General features: G+C 34.8%; 1 protein-coding gene across 1 annotated transcript in view; it reads right to left on the reverse strand.

The window, feature by feature from the left end:
* PPP1R1C (protein phosphatase 1 regulatory inhibitor subunit 1C) overlaps positions 1 to 15351 on the reverse strand; it is a 139966-nt gene extending 124615 nt beyond the window's left edge. Inside the window, exons 1-2 of the mRNA XM_032292757.1 lie at positions 14846 to 15351; positions 13142 to 13202 (exon numbers count right to left, since the gene is read on the reverse strand). Of these exons, the coding sequence (XP_032148648.1) occupies positions 13142 to 13202; positions 14846 to 14926 (142 nt within the window). The 5' untranslated portion in view covers positions 14927 to 15351. The remainder of the gene's footprint in view (positions 1 to 13141; positions 13203 to 14845) is intronic.
* Positions 15352 to 15592: the final 241 nt, after the last annotated feature.

Raw genomic sequence — 15592 nt, forward strand, 5'->3', positions numbered from 1 at the left:
TAATCACTTACATCTAGTTGGTCTTAAAACCTAGATAGCTAAAAGTCACATAACCAAATAATGCATAACTAAACTTTCATTAGTTTCCTTATAGATAACATCTCTGATGTGTATTTCTCTAGGGTAAGTGTTGCTAAAAGTTGTTTTTCAGGAGCAAGAGTGCAACTCTTGTCCAGTTCTAATTTATTGAAACTACTGATCCTCCAACTCGGCCTGCCCAGTTTGCAGAAAACATGACCGTCTGATGTCAGGAGGCCAAAAACTCCACCCTCACATGATGCTAATACCACCATTTTTGGAACATGCATCCTATGAAGAGCCACGTAGATTGATTACACTTGCACAGAATCCTGATTATTGCATCAATCACCTTTCCCCACATTTCAGACCATCCCCATTTCTATCCCATAAGTACTACCAAGCTCTGATTTCAGGGAGGTGGGTTTGAGATTTGTTTTCTCATTTCCTCTCTCAGCAGCATTGTGAATAAAATCTTTTCTCTTTTGCAAAGGCCACCAACACAGTGATTGGCTTACTGCTAGCTGGCAGAACGAGCCTTGTTTGGTATCATGATGTATTACTCTTAATGGTGCAAAACCTTTCAGCTGGAGTGGTCCATAAAGGCTTCATGAAGGAAGGGGGATTTGATCTGAGTCATAGGACAAGAAGAACCAAAATGGAAGAGAAGGGGAAATGACAATATGTGCATGTATTGGTCATGTTTTGAGTTAACTAGAATCCAGATGTCCCTTAGCCTTGCAATTAATGATGGCTTAGGTCAAGACAATGATTTTAAAAAATAAATGTGTATATATATATATATATAGGCAAGCAAACACAGAGATAAACAAATAATAGGGTCCAGCTCTAAGGAGGGAATAATGGATGGTATTTATTTTTCCTATTTGGTTATCTATTTTTTTGGTTTTTAGCTTCTAGAATAATATATCTAGTATTTACAATGCTAAAGCAGTCTTCTTAACTAACGAATATCAAAGAAGAGAAAGAAAAAGTTTAGCACTACCACTTCAAAACCAACTCACTTTGGAATAAAGATGAAATGCATATTGGGATATTAAACAGAATCTCAAAGGCCAAGCTACAAAGAAGAGCTTGCTTATATTTTATTCCATGAAAAAGACAAATAAAATAGAAAGAGTATTATGTTGCTTATTTACAGAAATAAAGATGTTATTAATGGAGTGGGAAGTACATTGATCTTGGTTATAAAATCTATGTGTGCATTTCAGACCTACTTACTGAAATAGCTTTTTTGACCTTGAAGAGCTCACCATCACCTTCTCTCTGTAAAACGGAGTTTAAAATATTCATTTGATAGAGTTTGTGAAGACATATACTGTAGAACAAATAGATTGCAAACTATAAATCTACCAAAAGTAAGATACATTTCTATTACCCCCTTTAAATTTGCTTTTGATTTACTATGTTTTTCTTTTTAAATTATTTTACTTGTAACTTAGAGGCAGTTTTTTGTATCTTCTGTACTAAACATGTTTCAAAATATATTTTGAATATGTTGCTTATTCTGTAACTGTCTAAATGAAAAGTACAGCTGGTGTTTGCCTTGATTCCAATGATGGCTGTGTACTGTAGATCTAGAATGTGTGAAAATATTTGCAGACATCTCCAGGCCCGTAAGTAAAAAATTGTCCTTTATTGGCTAAGTGAAGTAGGAACTTTGGGCTATTCACCAAGTAAAATGACCTGTGGTAGAAATTGAGATGATCCGTTTTAGCATAATCATTCATGCCGTTTTGCTTCACTGAAATGTGATGGTGAGTGGGCCTCTGGCATTATTTCTTGAAAATATTTTAACCATTGGAGGCAAGTGAGAAGTGCTTAAAATCCACGAAGAAAGAGTGAATATTCCTAAAAGCATTTGGGGAAGCAAATCCAGCTTAAGCCTGTTCCTAGTTGATCAGAAATCTTTACACATTTTTGAAAAATTATTTTCAATAGGAAGTTCTCTATGGCAAATAAACAAGGTTCTTGTGTTCTGCTTCATGAACCCTCTGCAAAAATAAAAAAGGAAATAAAGTGGTAACATTAACCATAATCTAACAATCATCTTCCTTTGTTCTGTTCATTTCCTTTTAATCAAGTCTCAGCTTTAGTGCATTTGTCAACAATTTGTGTAATAAGATTCTATAGACTGTAGAGGAAATGGCTGATTTATTCAAAAGAAGAAATGAGATTGATGTGTAGATTGTGATGAAATAGATGAGCTATTCATGAGAAGACTCCAGGTGCCTTATCTTAGCTAATTAAAAGCTAGGGCAGGTAAATTACAGGATACAAATTAGAGCTTATGACAAATCAATCATGAAAGTAAAGCTGCCATAGTCAATCACATATCATGTAATTATGTCTGCCAAAAGCCTCTCACACAAACCAGAATGGGCAAAGACCGAGCCTAGCATCAATAGTGTTGCCAGCATGCATGATCTCACTTGACTCCAGCAACACAACCAATACCAGCATTACCATGATCCCTGCTTCCTCTAGGAGGAAACTAAGACTCTGAGATTTACTCATGCCACTAGTGAAACCCGTATTCACTGATTCTAAGGTTAGGGCTCTTAGCCCTGCACAAAATGACCTCCCAGTGTTAAAGTCAAAGAAAACTAGTTTGAAAGTTACTGTGTGAGTTCAGAATAAAGCGGTATGTGTCATAGATACAGCAGAAACAATAAAAACACAGAGGACAGGTTCAACCTATAAAATAGAGTTAACAGAAAAGACACTGATATATTTTTCAGGCATGAAAGAGAGACAGAGGAGTCAGAGACGATCCTAACATTTTATGGTTTAGCAATTAGAAGAATGGGGATAAAATTAACTGAAATACAGTAGTTGAAAAGTTGTCTTCAAACATGGATGATATATTTTAGTTCAACATTGACTTTCAGGTGGTAGCTCGAGGAGCTCACTTTCTACATCTAATTATAATACTTCTGTCTGTGAATCATGAAAATGGGCATATGAAACCTACTCAAATGAGAATATAAAGTATTATTAATATTGAATACATGCAACTTATTTTTTAAAATACTCTTTACTTTTAAAAAAATTTAATAAACTACATTACTTGAATCTATGCCAATAATTTCAGTGTTTTTTATTCAAGTTTGGTTTTTAAAATAATACAATTTGCTTTTAATCTATTGGTTTTTAATTCAAGATGTTAGAAACAAAAAAAAAATTCTTATTAGCTTATTCCATTTAAAACCTGAATTTACAAAGATTTTCATGACACTTTGGCAGGTTCAGGCCTCTTTTGTAAGTTAGGTTACTTAGTGGATATGGATTTATTACCTGGTTAAATAGTCCATGTGGGTTTTTTTTTTTTAACATACAGTTGGATATCTACTTCTGTGTGCAAGTGTATGTGTGTTCATGTTTGTAAATATTTGTGTATATATTTTCTAAAAATCTATTCTTTATCATCAGACAGGGGAAAAAAGCATAAAATGATATAGCAAGATAAAAATTAAAGCTTATGACAAATCAATCATGAAAGTAAAGCTGCCATAGTCAATCACATATCATGTAATTATGTCTGCCATATTGAAGCAAAGCATTCTAAAAATTGGATTCCAAAATAACTGTTCTCATTCTTCTTTGTTGTACATCCAGTTCTATTTTCACAAGCAAGTCAATCTGTATTTATATGTAAAGAGTGTGATTCTGAAAATTGTTTTCCATAATGATGGAAAATTGCTCCCAGAGAACAAAAAACGAAAGTTTATAAAATCCCTAGCTTTTTAGATCGAACGGTCCTTTTTTTCCTCAGCATTATTACCAAGGTCAAATTGTAATTGTATTCTGACCAGATTGTCAATATATATCTTTCCTGATGCAGATTTTGGCAATTTATTTCACAAATAGCTTTGTTAAACACTAAGCTTTACCGTATCAAATTATTCTAAATGACATAAAGTCATTGAGCTAAATTCAAAGATAATATTCTGCCCAAGACCAGAAAAGACTCACAGATATAGATGTAACATTTTCCAAACAAGTTAGAGAAGAGCCGAAGGGGCTGGACCGAGTGTGGAGAGGGCAGAGACAGCACACAGACTGGGAGGGACAAAGTGAATTCTGAGCTTCCAGATTGTCACAGCTGGGGCTATTGCTTCAGGACATGCTTTCCCTCTACCCCTGGCTTTCACAGGTCCTTCCTGAGCCCCAGGTAGACACTTGTTCTAAGATGTCAAGGATAATGTGTTGTATCTTTAGAGTAGTTGTGTTTTAGAAGTTGCAGCAATAACTGCAAAAGGTAAGATTTCAGGTACTTTGGAAACTAATTTAGGGTGATACTTTCCAGTATCTCTAAAATCTTACCACTTTGGTGCCCCAGTCTCTTATAGTGCTTTCTCTATGTCATTTGCAGTTTTATCTGTTTAATTTGAAAGCCTTGAATGGAGCTTGTATTCTCCTAGCAGACTACAGTTCCCATCACAGCCTCCTGTACTTCTCAGGGCCTGGGATCTCATCCATGTCACCTGCCTAGATCCCGTGGCATTTCTGCATAAGCCCCTGGCAAATTCTGTCTGGAAATGCATCTGGAATTGGAGAAACTGTGACAGATCACTGCTTGGTGGAAGTGATGCCTAGAAAATAATTGGAGGGAGACACAAAAATCCCCAGGCTCAAGAGCTTGCTTCTGAACAATTCCAGAAAAAAAAAAAAAAAAATTGGAAATACTATTTTTCCATCAAGCACACAGCTTGGCTAGGTTTATTGTTAGCAGTCTACTAATTTATGATCTTATGAAATATGACTATCAACTAGAAGCAATTACAAAGAGCTGTAATTTTTTCTATCAAATTTGAAACTGAACAACTGTTAAGCTACCCAGAACAACTGACAATGATGTCATCTGTGTCTAGTACTATGCAGGCCCAAAAATGGGCATCTATTTATTCAATGGACTCAGGCTACCCTTCTTGGAAATGAATGTATTCTATATTTAGTGAAACATAGCGTTGTGGGAAAACACATGCGTTTTGGTGACACTTGAGCCCAACTACCTCATGTGTCTTCTTGAGCCTTAGGAGAAAGAGCTACTTTTCTGAGGAAACTCCTGCTGTAAGCAGTCTTCTAAGATTCATATCCAGACCTGAGTGATTCCAAAGCTTCTACTCTTAAGTATTACATGCCTGCCTCCCCAAAATAATCATTGCCACTTATCAGGCATCTAGTTTGTGTGCTGTACTTTACAACATTTTAATCTAAATCCAAAGAATCCTATGATAGTCATTTCCTTACTGAATGAAATATATTTTGTATTTTTGGCATACCCTATTGGTTTTACTATAAAAATACATATGTCAGATTGTGAATATGTCTCAGATAAGTTTCTCCATGTGGGTAGGGTTGATAATTCACCTGTTTTATCCTCTAGAACAGTAACATTGTGCTTTAATCAGAGTTGGTGCCAAGAAAGTTTGATGGATTGACTTTGAATTGGAGAATTTTTTTTAATTCATTTAAGTTTAATAGTTCACAGGCATTTAACATCTTCTCTACTAGTAAGTTGGAATAAATAGTAAAATTTTAACTCTAACCTCAATCCTTGGTAGCTGAAAGCCCAAAGATCAAAATAAGTCATGCAAATGCTTTATAGACTAGGAAGCATAATAAATAATTGCCTCTATGCCTTGGCCAGAATTAGCTTTACTATGGTTTCAGCAGCTGGGGTTTCTGTTATTACAATTTTAGCATGATACATCCAGACATACTATTCTCTGTTCCCTAGACCACATGTTCCCAGAGGATTTAGTAAGGACTCAATACCTTGAATTGAATGTATAAACCCATAAACATCTTTTAGAAGCTAAGAGAAGAATATTAGAATAACAGACAATGGGTCAGATTATTCAGGGAAATCTTTTGCAATTTAAGTGAGTTTTGTTCTGAAATTTTTTTTAAATAAGAGAAATTTGTGAAAAAGAGACTGATTTATGCAAGTGAGTCAGTCTAGACTAAGTCTTAACAGTCAGCATAAGAGAACTGCTTCAATAAATAAAGGTTAGATAGAATACAGAACAGACATGATGTATGAAAATGAGTGAATCAAAATGGAGTAGAATCAAAATTGAGCAGCAAGAGTATTTGATAGATCTCTCTAAAGGATTTTTATACTCAATGCTCAAACTTTTTTTCTTTCCACATACTGTTGGAATACGAATTTCATTTTTGAAAAGTCAAACACAAATTGGCCACAAATATGTCAATTATTTGCAATAATTTCTTCATAACCTTATGAAAAACCTAAGCATTGGTAGCATGCTTATTTTAAAAAATCTTAAGAACTCATATGTCATGAAAATTATATTGGCAAACAGGATATGCTCAGTTAAACCAACACTACAGTATAGGATACATAATATTTCCACAATTGTATATTCCTCTCCTGATCAATGAGGGGGAACTATAGATCTTTTTTTTCTTATCCACTACTACTGTTTTTTGGGAACACTATTCACCAATGCCTAATGCCATCTGGATTAGAAAAAAGCTGGGCCATCTTTGAATAAGAAATGCAGGTCCCTTTCATTTTTTTTTTTCATTTAGTTTGAACATTAGATTAGCTACTTTGAACACTTACAATGTAGTAAGCCTTTTCACTATCAAGAATTGGAACCTCATCTTTTGCTCACAATTATTCCAATTGATTGGGCTATTTGGCTGCACAGACTGAAGAGTTAAGGGAAAATAAGTCAATTAATTATACAGTACATGAATCACTGAAATCCACATGTGTCACTTCTCTTTAAATCATTCAGCATTCAATAACTCATAAATATTGAGGGAAATACACTTTTCTGACAATTTCTTGGAAATTAATACTAGCTAACACTTCAATAATTATCAAACATTGGGCCATTTTTTTTCTATTATATTGTTATTAATACAAGACAAGACAAAACAAAATAAATGCTGAGCAATCAGCAAGGATTGTGGATCCGCATGAATTACACCCACATTTAGATGAGACTATTTAAAATGCAACATGACTGTGTGGACAATGGGCCAGTATAGCATTTATTTGAATACATTTAATTGGAGGTCCCTGAGAGTGGCTAGTACCTCAAGATCTGGGCCTGACAATGTCTTATCCAGCCTTAAGAGTCCCCAGAAACTTCTCAGTGTGATCCCTGGAGCCCAGTTGTTTCCTGACAACACAATCATTCATTTTACAAAATAGAGGGTCTCCATGAAGAGAGATTTTGGGCATGTGATGCCTTAATATTGGAAATAAATTTCCATTTTCACTTTATTGACCCTGAAAAAGTATTATTTTTGGATTAAAAAATCACCAGAAATTTCTGGAGCCCCCTTGTGTTTTGAACAATTCAATCTGAGTCCAGCATTATTTTCTAGCTATCATCCAATGTCTCAGGAATCCAATATAGAGGCTTCAAAATCTCATTAGTTAACTTAGTTTCAGAATCCTGAAATACAGGACTCATCTAGAAATATGCTACATAGAGTATGAACTGTGGCTTCTTTTTCAGTTTGTGGAGCTGAATAGCCAGAGCAATTGGACATCCCAGTTCTCGCTAGTGACTGGCCTGCTGTCAAGTTTGAAAGGAAATAGTGTGATATTTAGTACCATAAATCTCTTACGTCACCTATTAACTAACTTTTGGGAACCTGAGGCATCTGAGAACAACCTTTGTTTTTATTCTTGATTTCAAAGGATATTTGACAATAAAAGGGTCAAAGATAAAGTCGATTTTCCCCAAATTTGGCTGTGATAGGAAGTTCAATAAATATCCTCCAAAAAACTATTTTACCTTATGTTTCTGATTCCACTTTTTAGATGTACAGCAAGCTTTTAAATGACGTCAAAACTCCTGGGTACTAACCCAAATCTGCACTTAGCTCCAGGCCTCTTACAGCTTACTCAGGTTTAATAGGCATCAGGTCCATTAAATATAATTGTAACCATATTGTCTCTGCTTAACAGTAAATGGAAAACAATGGATGCCACAAACTTTAATATTCAGAAGACCTGATCTAGGCTGGCTTTTTACTGGAAGACTGTGTCCAGCCCTGGGCTTCAAAAGCAGAGCAATAGGGAGAATTTGGATAGAGTTTATTAAAGCCCTTAGGGAGATTGAGAATAAAAAACAATCATTCATTCATGTATTTTAAAAGGTGAAAAAAATGACTTTTTATTGAAGAGAACAAATGAAGAGTTATTTTAGAATAAAGTGGGGAATTTAAGTTTGGTATAGAAACTATTTTCTAATATCTGAAATTATCAGAGCTGTAGTTGAAAAGCACGGGTAATTATGGATTCTTCTCTGAGGTATATAAAATGGAATGAGTCTCAGGGACTTGGGTTGGATTATGAATGTCTGTCATGAAGATGTGTGGTTAGAGTAGGTATTTTCTGAAATTATTTTCCAACTCTAGATTTCAAATGCTGGTAGCCAAATATACAGTCTTTTCATAATTCTACTTAAAAACAAGTAATACTTAACAAGTAAACAAGTCTAATTAAAAACAAGTAATGTTTTTAAGTAGACTTAAAACATCTATAGATGTGATGGAATAAATGACAGAAAGTGGCTTTGCAATTTATTTCTCTGTATAGACAATTTACACATCAGCAACTCTCTGGATAAAAAATGTAAGAACAGACCAATGAACTACAGATTATACAAAAGTAAAAGCAAACAGCACACAGTATAAGAATAGATAACAATGCTCTCCTGTGTAGCTTCAGAGAGCTTATCATAAAGAGGCCCTTAATCAGAAGAGGAACTGAAAATAGAGAAAGAGAAGCAGTTTGCTACAAAGGTCACTCACATTGGTAGCCCCAGAAAACATTAGAAAAAGAGGAAATATAGGATCTTTGGTGATTCCCTACACCCACTATCTCAGTTTTTCAGTATTGTTTTGCTGCCACCTGGCAGTTCAGAGTTATTTCCAGGAGCAAATGCATTGTTTCTGCTTTTTCTGCCATAAAGACATACATTTGCTGATAACCTTTCCCAGACCTCAGGCCTTCAATTTAAAAATTTAAGTTTCATTTCCCATTATTTTGAGTTAAACTGATTTACTAACCCATGATTTAGGGTGATATATATCCTTAACAGGTTAAGTATCTGTTTACATAGTGCTTCTACTGCTGAGAGTTCCAGGCCATTTGTTAGAAAGGGACTATGGGACATTGTGCTGCCCCTAGAATACAACTCATCAGGTGCCTATTCCATCTATGCGTTTAGACCAGCAGAGATGAACTAGCAAACGAAAAATCTAAATACACATGCTGAAAGATCTTTCTGTTTTCCCTCTACAAAATATAAACAGAACATATATATAGACACATACATATGTAATCATTCTTTCAAATACTAATATAATTGATTCTTTCTGCAAACACTTGAAAAGGTTAAAAAAAAATGCAAGTTATGTCTAATTCATTTAACAGTGATTGCAGTACACTGATCTTGTCTTATGAATTGGAATGGTTTATTAATTATGTTTCTATAATGAAGAATTTAATTTTCTTTGCTTTATTAATTGACAATAAAGAAAGATTTGCAGGGATTTGGATTTTAAACAGCATTAATGACAGGTGATTCCAAGAACAGCCAATTATTCCCTGGCCAATTTCAGTGAATTGAAGAGATTTGTTTAGTTTTACCAGGATTTAAAGCTGCACCCAGTTTCTGTTTGTCAAAGAACATACTGCTTTGGGATGACTGGAGGAACAATTGCTTACAAATGGTCATTTAATACTTAGGATGGTTTTTGTTGTTACTGTTATTTGTTTTGTTGTTTGATAGAGAGTGTTCAGATAATCTATGGAAAACGAACTATTGGATAGGGCAGAAATATTTAGAGCAGATGAGATTACAAAGATTCTCTTTTTCTTGTTACATCTTCATCCTTAAATATCACATGCAAATATTGTATTTCCAAACACATCAGTTAATGACACCTAATCTTTGCGGCACTTTGCAATTTTAAGTCATGTTCATGTTAACTCTTTTGATCATTACAATAACCCTGTGAGATTGAAAGAAAGAATATTATAATCACTATTTTATAGATAAGAAAATAAAGCTTGGACATATCCCTCATCCAAGGTCACATGGCTAGTTAAAACCAGTATCCAAGTTTGATTTAGTTTGGTGTTCTTTTATTGCTGTTTGTTTGTTGTTGTTATCTTTTTTTTTTTAACCGTAAGGCGGAAATTCTTTTATTTTTCATATATATATATATTTTATTGTACTTTAGCTTCTGGGGTACATGTGCAGATCATGTAAGATTGGTGCATAAGTACATACATGGCAATGTGGTTTGCTGCCTCCATCCCCCATGTCACCTATATCTGGCATTTTTCCCCATGTTATCCCTCCCCAACCTTTCTACCTCCTGTTGTCCCTTCCCTAGTCCCCCCGCCAACAGACCCCAGTGTGTGATGCTCCCCTTCTTGTGTCCATGTGTTCTCATTGTTCAACACCCGCCTATGAGTGAGAACATGCAGTGTTTGACTTTCTGTTCTTATGTCAGTTTGCTGAGAATGATGGTTTCCAGATTTATCCATGTCCCTACAAAGGACACGAATTCATCATTTTTTATGGCTGCATAGTATTCCATGGTGTATATGTGCCACATTTTCCTTGTCCAGTCTATCATTGATGAGCATCTGGGTTGGTTCCAGGTCTTTGCTATTGTAAACAGTGCCACAATGAACATACATGTGCATGTGTCTTTATAATAGAACAATTTATAATCCTTTAGATATATACCCAGTAATGTGATTGCTAGGTCAAATGAAATTTCTATTTCTAGGTCCTTGAGGAATCACCACACTGTCTTCCACAATGGTTGAAATAATTTACACTCCCACCAACAGTGTCTCCAGATTTTTTAATGATCACCATTCTAACTGGTGTGAGATGGTATCTCAATGTGGTTTTGATTTGCATTTCTCTAATGACCAGTGATGATGAGCGGTTGTTGTTGTTTTATTTTTAGAGTTATTTCCCCAGTAATCTTGGTGCTAGATAATTTTTGCTGGGAAAACTATAAGCTTTCACGGGTTTTATTACAAAAATCCACCACTAGTCCAAAATTTCTAGTTGCCATGCACACTGATGCAAGTCCTATACACAGTCAAAGGCTGATTAGTTCTTTGCAGACTATTCTAGTGTCCATTAACAGGGATGAAGATGCAGGCAGGTGAGGTACTAAAATAAAGTCATTCTCTGTAAGATGCTGTTTGCATCTAATTTGTCTCCAGTAGTGCTTAAAAAAGAAAGAGAAGGATGAGGTCAATTAGAGAAAAGAGACAATACCATCTAGTAATTGGGAGATCTGACAAGAAAAAGGTTTCTAGAGAAAAACTAAATTCATTCCCAGTGATATTTAAGTACAATTCCTAATCTACTAAGATAAGTGGTCCAGACAATGGATTTATTTTGTTTGGATTTGCTTGTTTATGGGGCCTGAATGACTAGTCACATTATAAAACGTTCACCATGTAGTGCAAACTGAAACTTTCAAAGCCAGTGCCAGTGGAAATGTATGGGCTTCAGTATCAGAATTATCTGCATTTGTCTCTGGAATATGTGACTGTTAGTGGAATAGCTACAAAAATCACTTCACCTCTCTGATATACACTTTCCTTATCTGTAAAATGGCACATATTTGGCACTCAAGAAAAAGTAGGTACTGTTGTGGGAGTTCAAATGAGAGCGATGAAGGTCACTTGCATGACTTCACTATGTTCAAACAGCAACAATGTCTGTACACCTCTGAAAACTGCTTTCCAGGAGATGGAACACCTGGAAATCAAGTTGTGCAGTACACTTCAAGCAGGCATAGGGAGGAAAGTTTTAGGACATTGCAGAAATGTTGCTACCATGAGCAAGGCAGTGATGGAAAATTGCTATAAAATTACCCCCCCCAATTATGTTCATACTTGTATTTATTTTTAAACTGTAATTACATTCATTTGCACCTCTTATTTAACCAAATATAAGTAAGTTAACATTTATTGTGGTAATATATTTGAAAATAATTTTAAATCCAATGGTACTTTAAAGTTATAGGATCAAACTATAATTATTTGTTTTCAAGAGAAACAAATTAGCTTATTTATTTTCCATCACCTGAAAATTTTCTTGGATTTGGGTTCAATGATGAATAGTCTATTAATTTACTTTCTTTTTATATGTTTCTCTAATTAGAAAAGAGTCTGAAAAAGTCAAGGACTATTTCACCCTGGTATTCTTAGATCACTCACTACAGTCTATTATTCAACATATTATGTTTCCATTGCTTAAACTCCTTTTGTCCACCCATTATTGTTTATACCTGCAAAAAATTCAACACCAAGTTCAGCCTGGTTACAAATTAATGCCATGACCTTTCCCATCCTACTTGTATATCCAGAGGCAGCACTCAAATGTGAGACTAAAACTCACCCCACTCAATAAATAAATAATGTTTGTGTATTACACATGATAGTCTTTTATCAGGAATAATAATGCAGTTTTCATTTTTACAGGAAATGGAAAATAAAACCTCAACAAATGGATTCAGCCATTCAGAATGGCTCTCAAATAGTGAGTGCTGAAAATTGATCTGGTTACATGTCAATTACATTATTTAGAGATGACATCAGCAGCAAATCTGAAGCCAACGCTGGGCCATTGCCCACACTATGTCAACCTTTCCAAATTTAAAAAAACCCTACTCTTTAAAGATATAAGCATCTCTAGGGCTGTAATTTGAGCTTTGAAACCTAATTAAACAGCTTTTCACCAGCCTCATTTATAAGCAGCGATCCATGTTCCATATAAACACCCGAACATATGACAGCCAGTGCTAGCAAAACATTTCATAACATATCATCATTAGTGATGAGAAAATACAGAGAAAATTTCTAGACAAAATCGTATTGCTTGAGATGGTTCCTATAATATTTATTTCTGATTCTGTTTATGATTCATTGTACAGATTAGCTTTTTGGAATATTGCTAACTGAAATATTAAATTGAGACTTTTCAGTAATGACATGGACTTTGACGTTACTCAAGCAATTCCATTATGTTCCATCAGTGTGAAAGACATTAGGTTTCTTTACCTGGGGGGTTATGTTCATTGAGAATCACAAGTGATGCTGGCGTAGGTCTTCTTTTTCTGATCTGTGAACAACAAAAGCCCAGATAATATCAGTGAGAATCAGACACTGCCCCAGGTTACTCTGCAGCTTGCAAAGCTGTCTCATCCCATCCTCATCTTTCCCCAACATAGAAAAGCAAACTCTGGAGGGCACACATAAGGTCTCCCTAATTTTATTTTGAAGTAATAGAAAGCCACAGAATTGAACTGTCTGATAGTAGTGTCACACTCTTTGACCAAAAAGCTACATTTTCACGGAAAAGAAATAATTATATGCATTTGAATGATACAACAGAAAAATAATTTACAGTGAAGGTATGGAGATGACCTGGTAATGTTAGTGGCTGGCTTGGAGCCTCATAATATTGGTGATGCTTTCAAGATCCATTAACCTTATTTTTAAACAGGAGAAGGAAGAGCTTGAAAACCTATTTCTAGCAGGTACCGCAGTTAAATTAACAGCATAAGCTTTGAATTTCAATTAATTTTGTTAACTTTTTAATTTTCTAGTATAATATTTATAACAAATCAACAAATGAAGAATAAATATGGATCTTATGAGAATATGTAAGTTATTACAAACTCTAAAATTTGGGGTTTAATTTTAAGAGTTATAGGAGCATAGTATTATTAGAATTCCTGAAATGTAATATCCTTTATTTGTTTAATATATTCATTTATGGATAAATTTCTAAAGTAAGTGTCAGTAGGATAGAGAATAAAATGTATCAATGACATCCTGTCCAAGATAGAAGAAACACCCCAGGGATTCAGCATAGACATATATGTTCAAGGTTACATTTACCTGGACTGAGTCTAGATGCATTTACCTCAGATTGTCAAAACATCCTGAAACACCGTGAGTCACAGATTAAATAATGATTCTTAAGATTTTATATCAAATACTTGGAAAATGATTCAAAAGTAATTTAAGTTTTATGAAATTAATGGATTAGGTTGATGTCCTCATAAATTTCTTTGCTTTTGCCTCCTCACAGGTGCAGTTCTAAGAGATGCTGTTACATCAAGAGTCTAAAGTGAATCTGAATATGAAAGATGATACAGATGTAAGCCAATATGAGACATGGAGAAAGAATCCAGGAAATGTTAAAAAACTGTTTGTAATGTCTGAAGAAAATGATTTTAAAATCGTACAAAAAGCTACAAATCCTAACTACAATATGTTATATAAATTTATAATCACTGCTGTGGGTTCACAATAAAAATATATGAAAATAAAATATTAGCCTATAGTCTGAAACTATTTCAGGATTTAATGACTTTATTGCTAAATCAATCATTTTAGTTTATAAAAAATTTAAAAAGTTGTTCATTTTGAGAATTCTTAAAAAGTTGCTCTAAATGTTGAACCTGTTATTTTAATGAGCAAAAATGAACAGATTTATGAATCCAAATCTGAATTGCTTACAGAGCCATTTTCCCCTCATAGTTGCAAATTTCATATCAAGTGAAGTGCTACGTTATAGCTAATAATTCTCCCAATGCAATTTAAATACAAGTATGTATAAAAACTAACTTATTTCTTGTTTACATATCTTGAAAGTCACAGCCAAATCAAGAGGTAAAGAATCTTTCAATTAATAACAAGAATGCATGTTCATATTACCCTATGTACAAGAATTTTTCCCCATCCAATTTCACTTACCTGCTCTGCTGCTTCAGGTGCAATCTGACTCTGGAATAAAGGCACAGCAAATTGTATCTTTTTGGGACTGTTGGGCTCCATGGTAATGATGATAATTAGTCAGAGATGTGAAGAGCTCAGAAAGACTAACCCTAAGTGGTGTCCGAGGTGTGTTTCCTCAGACACACTCTGCTAAGCCACACAGAGTCCTTCGTAATAAATAGCTGTAATTCCAGAGCGAGCAAGTGAAGATGCAGAGTTTTGAGTAATCCCCTTCTTCAGCATCCACGGTGATGCCTGGCTTGCCTGTTCCCCCACCAATCCCTTGGATCCTCTCAGCACAATACAGAAAGGAACAATAAGCTAATTGTGTGCCTCTTCACTAATACACATGCCAAGCACTCACTCAGCAGCTAATTGAAAATGCAATGCTAGCCTTGAAGGACCCACTGCCCTGGGATTTGAAAGAAAGGCTCTATCCACTGTACATTACTAACAGGCTGCTCAAAAGTGCAATGCAAGCTCCCTCTGAGTATTGCAGGGATGGGCCATTCATTATTGATGAACATCAAGCAGGAAGTTTTTAGAGGTGGGGGCAGGGTGTGGGTATGGAATCATTTCTCTTAGCAACTTATAAGTCAGACACCTTTGCTATTTCACACTCAGCCATGTAACAGTTGAATGGCCATGGAGGGTAAGCCACAACCAATAATATCAGCTATATTTATGCTATAAGATCTGGTCAGTTTAGATTCATCCTAGGAGGCA

The sequence above is a fragment of the Sapajus apella genome, unplaced genomic scaffold (assembly GCF_009761245.1).
Source record: "Sapajus apella isolate SASKATOON/1434 unplaced genomic scaffold, GSC_monkey_1.0 scaffold28, whole genome shotgun sequence".
NCBI lineage: Eukaryota > Metazoa > Chordata > Mammalia > Primates > Cebidae > Sapajus > Sapajus apella.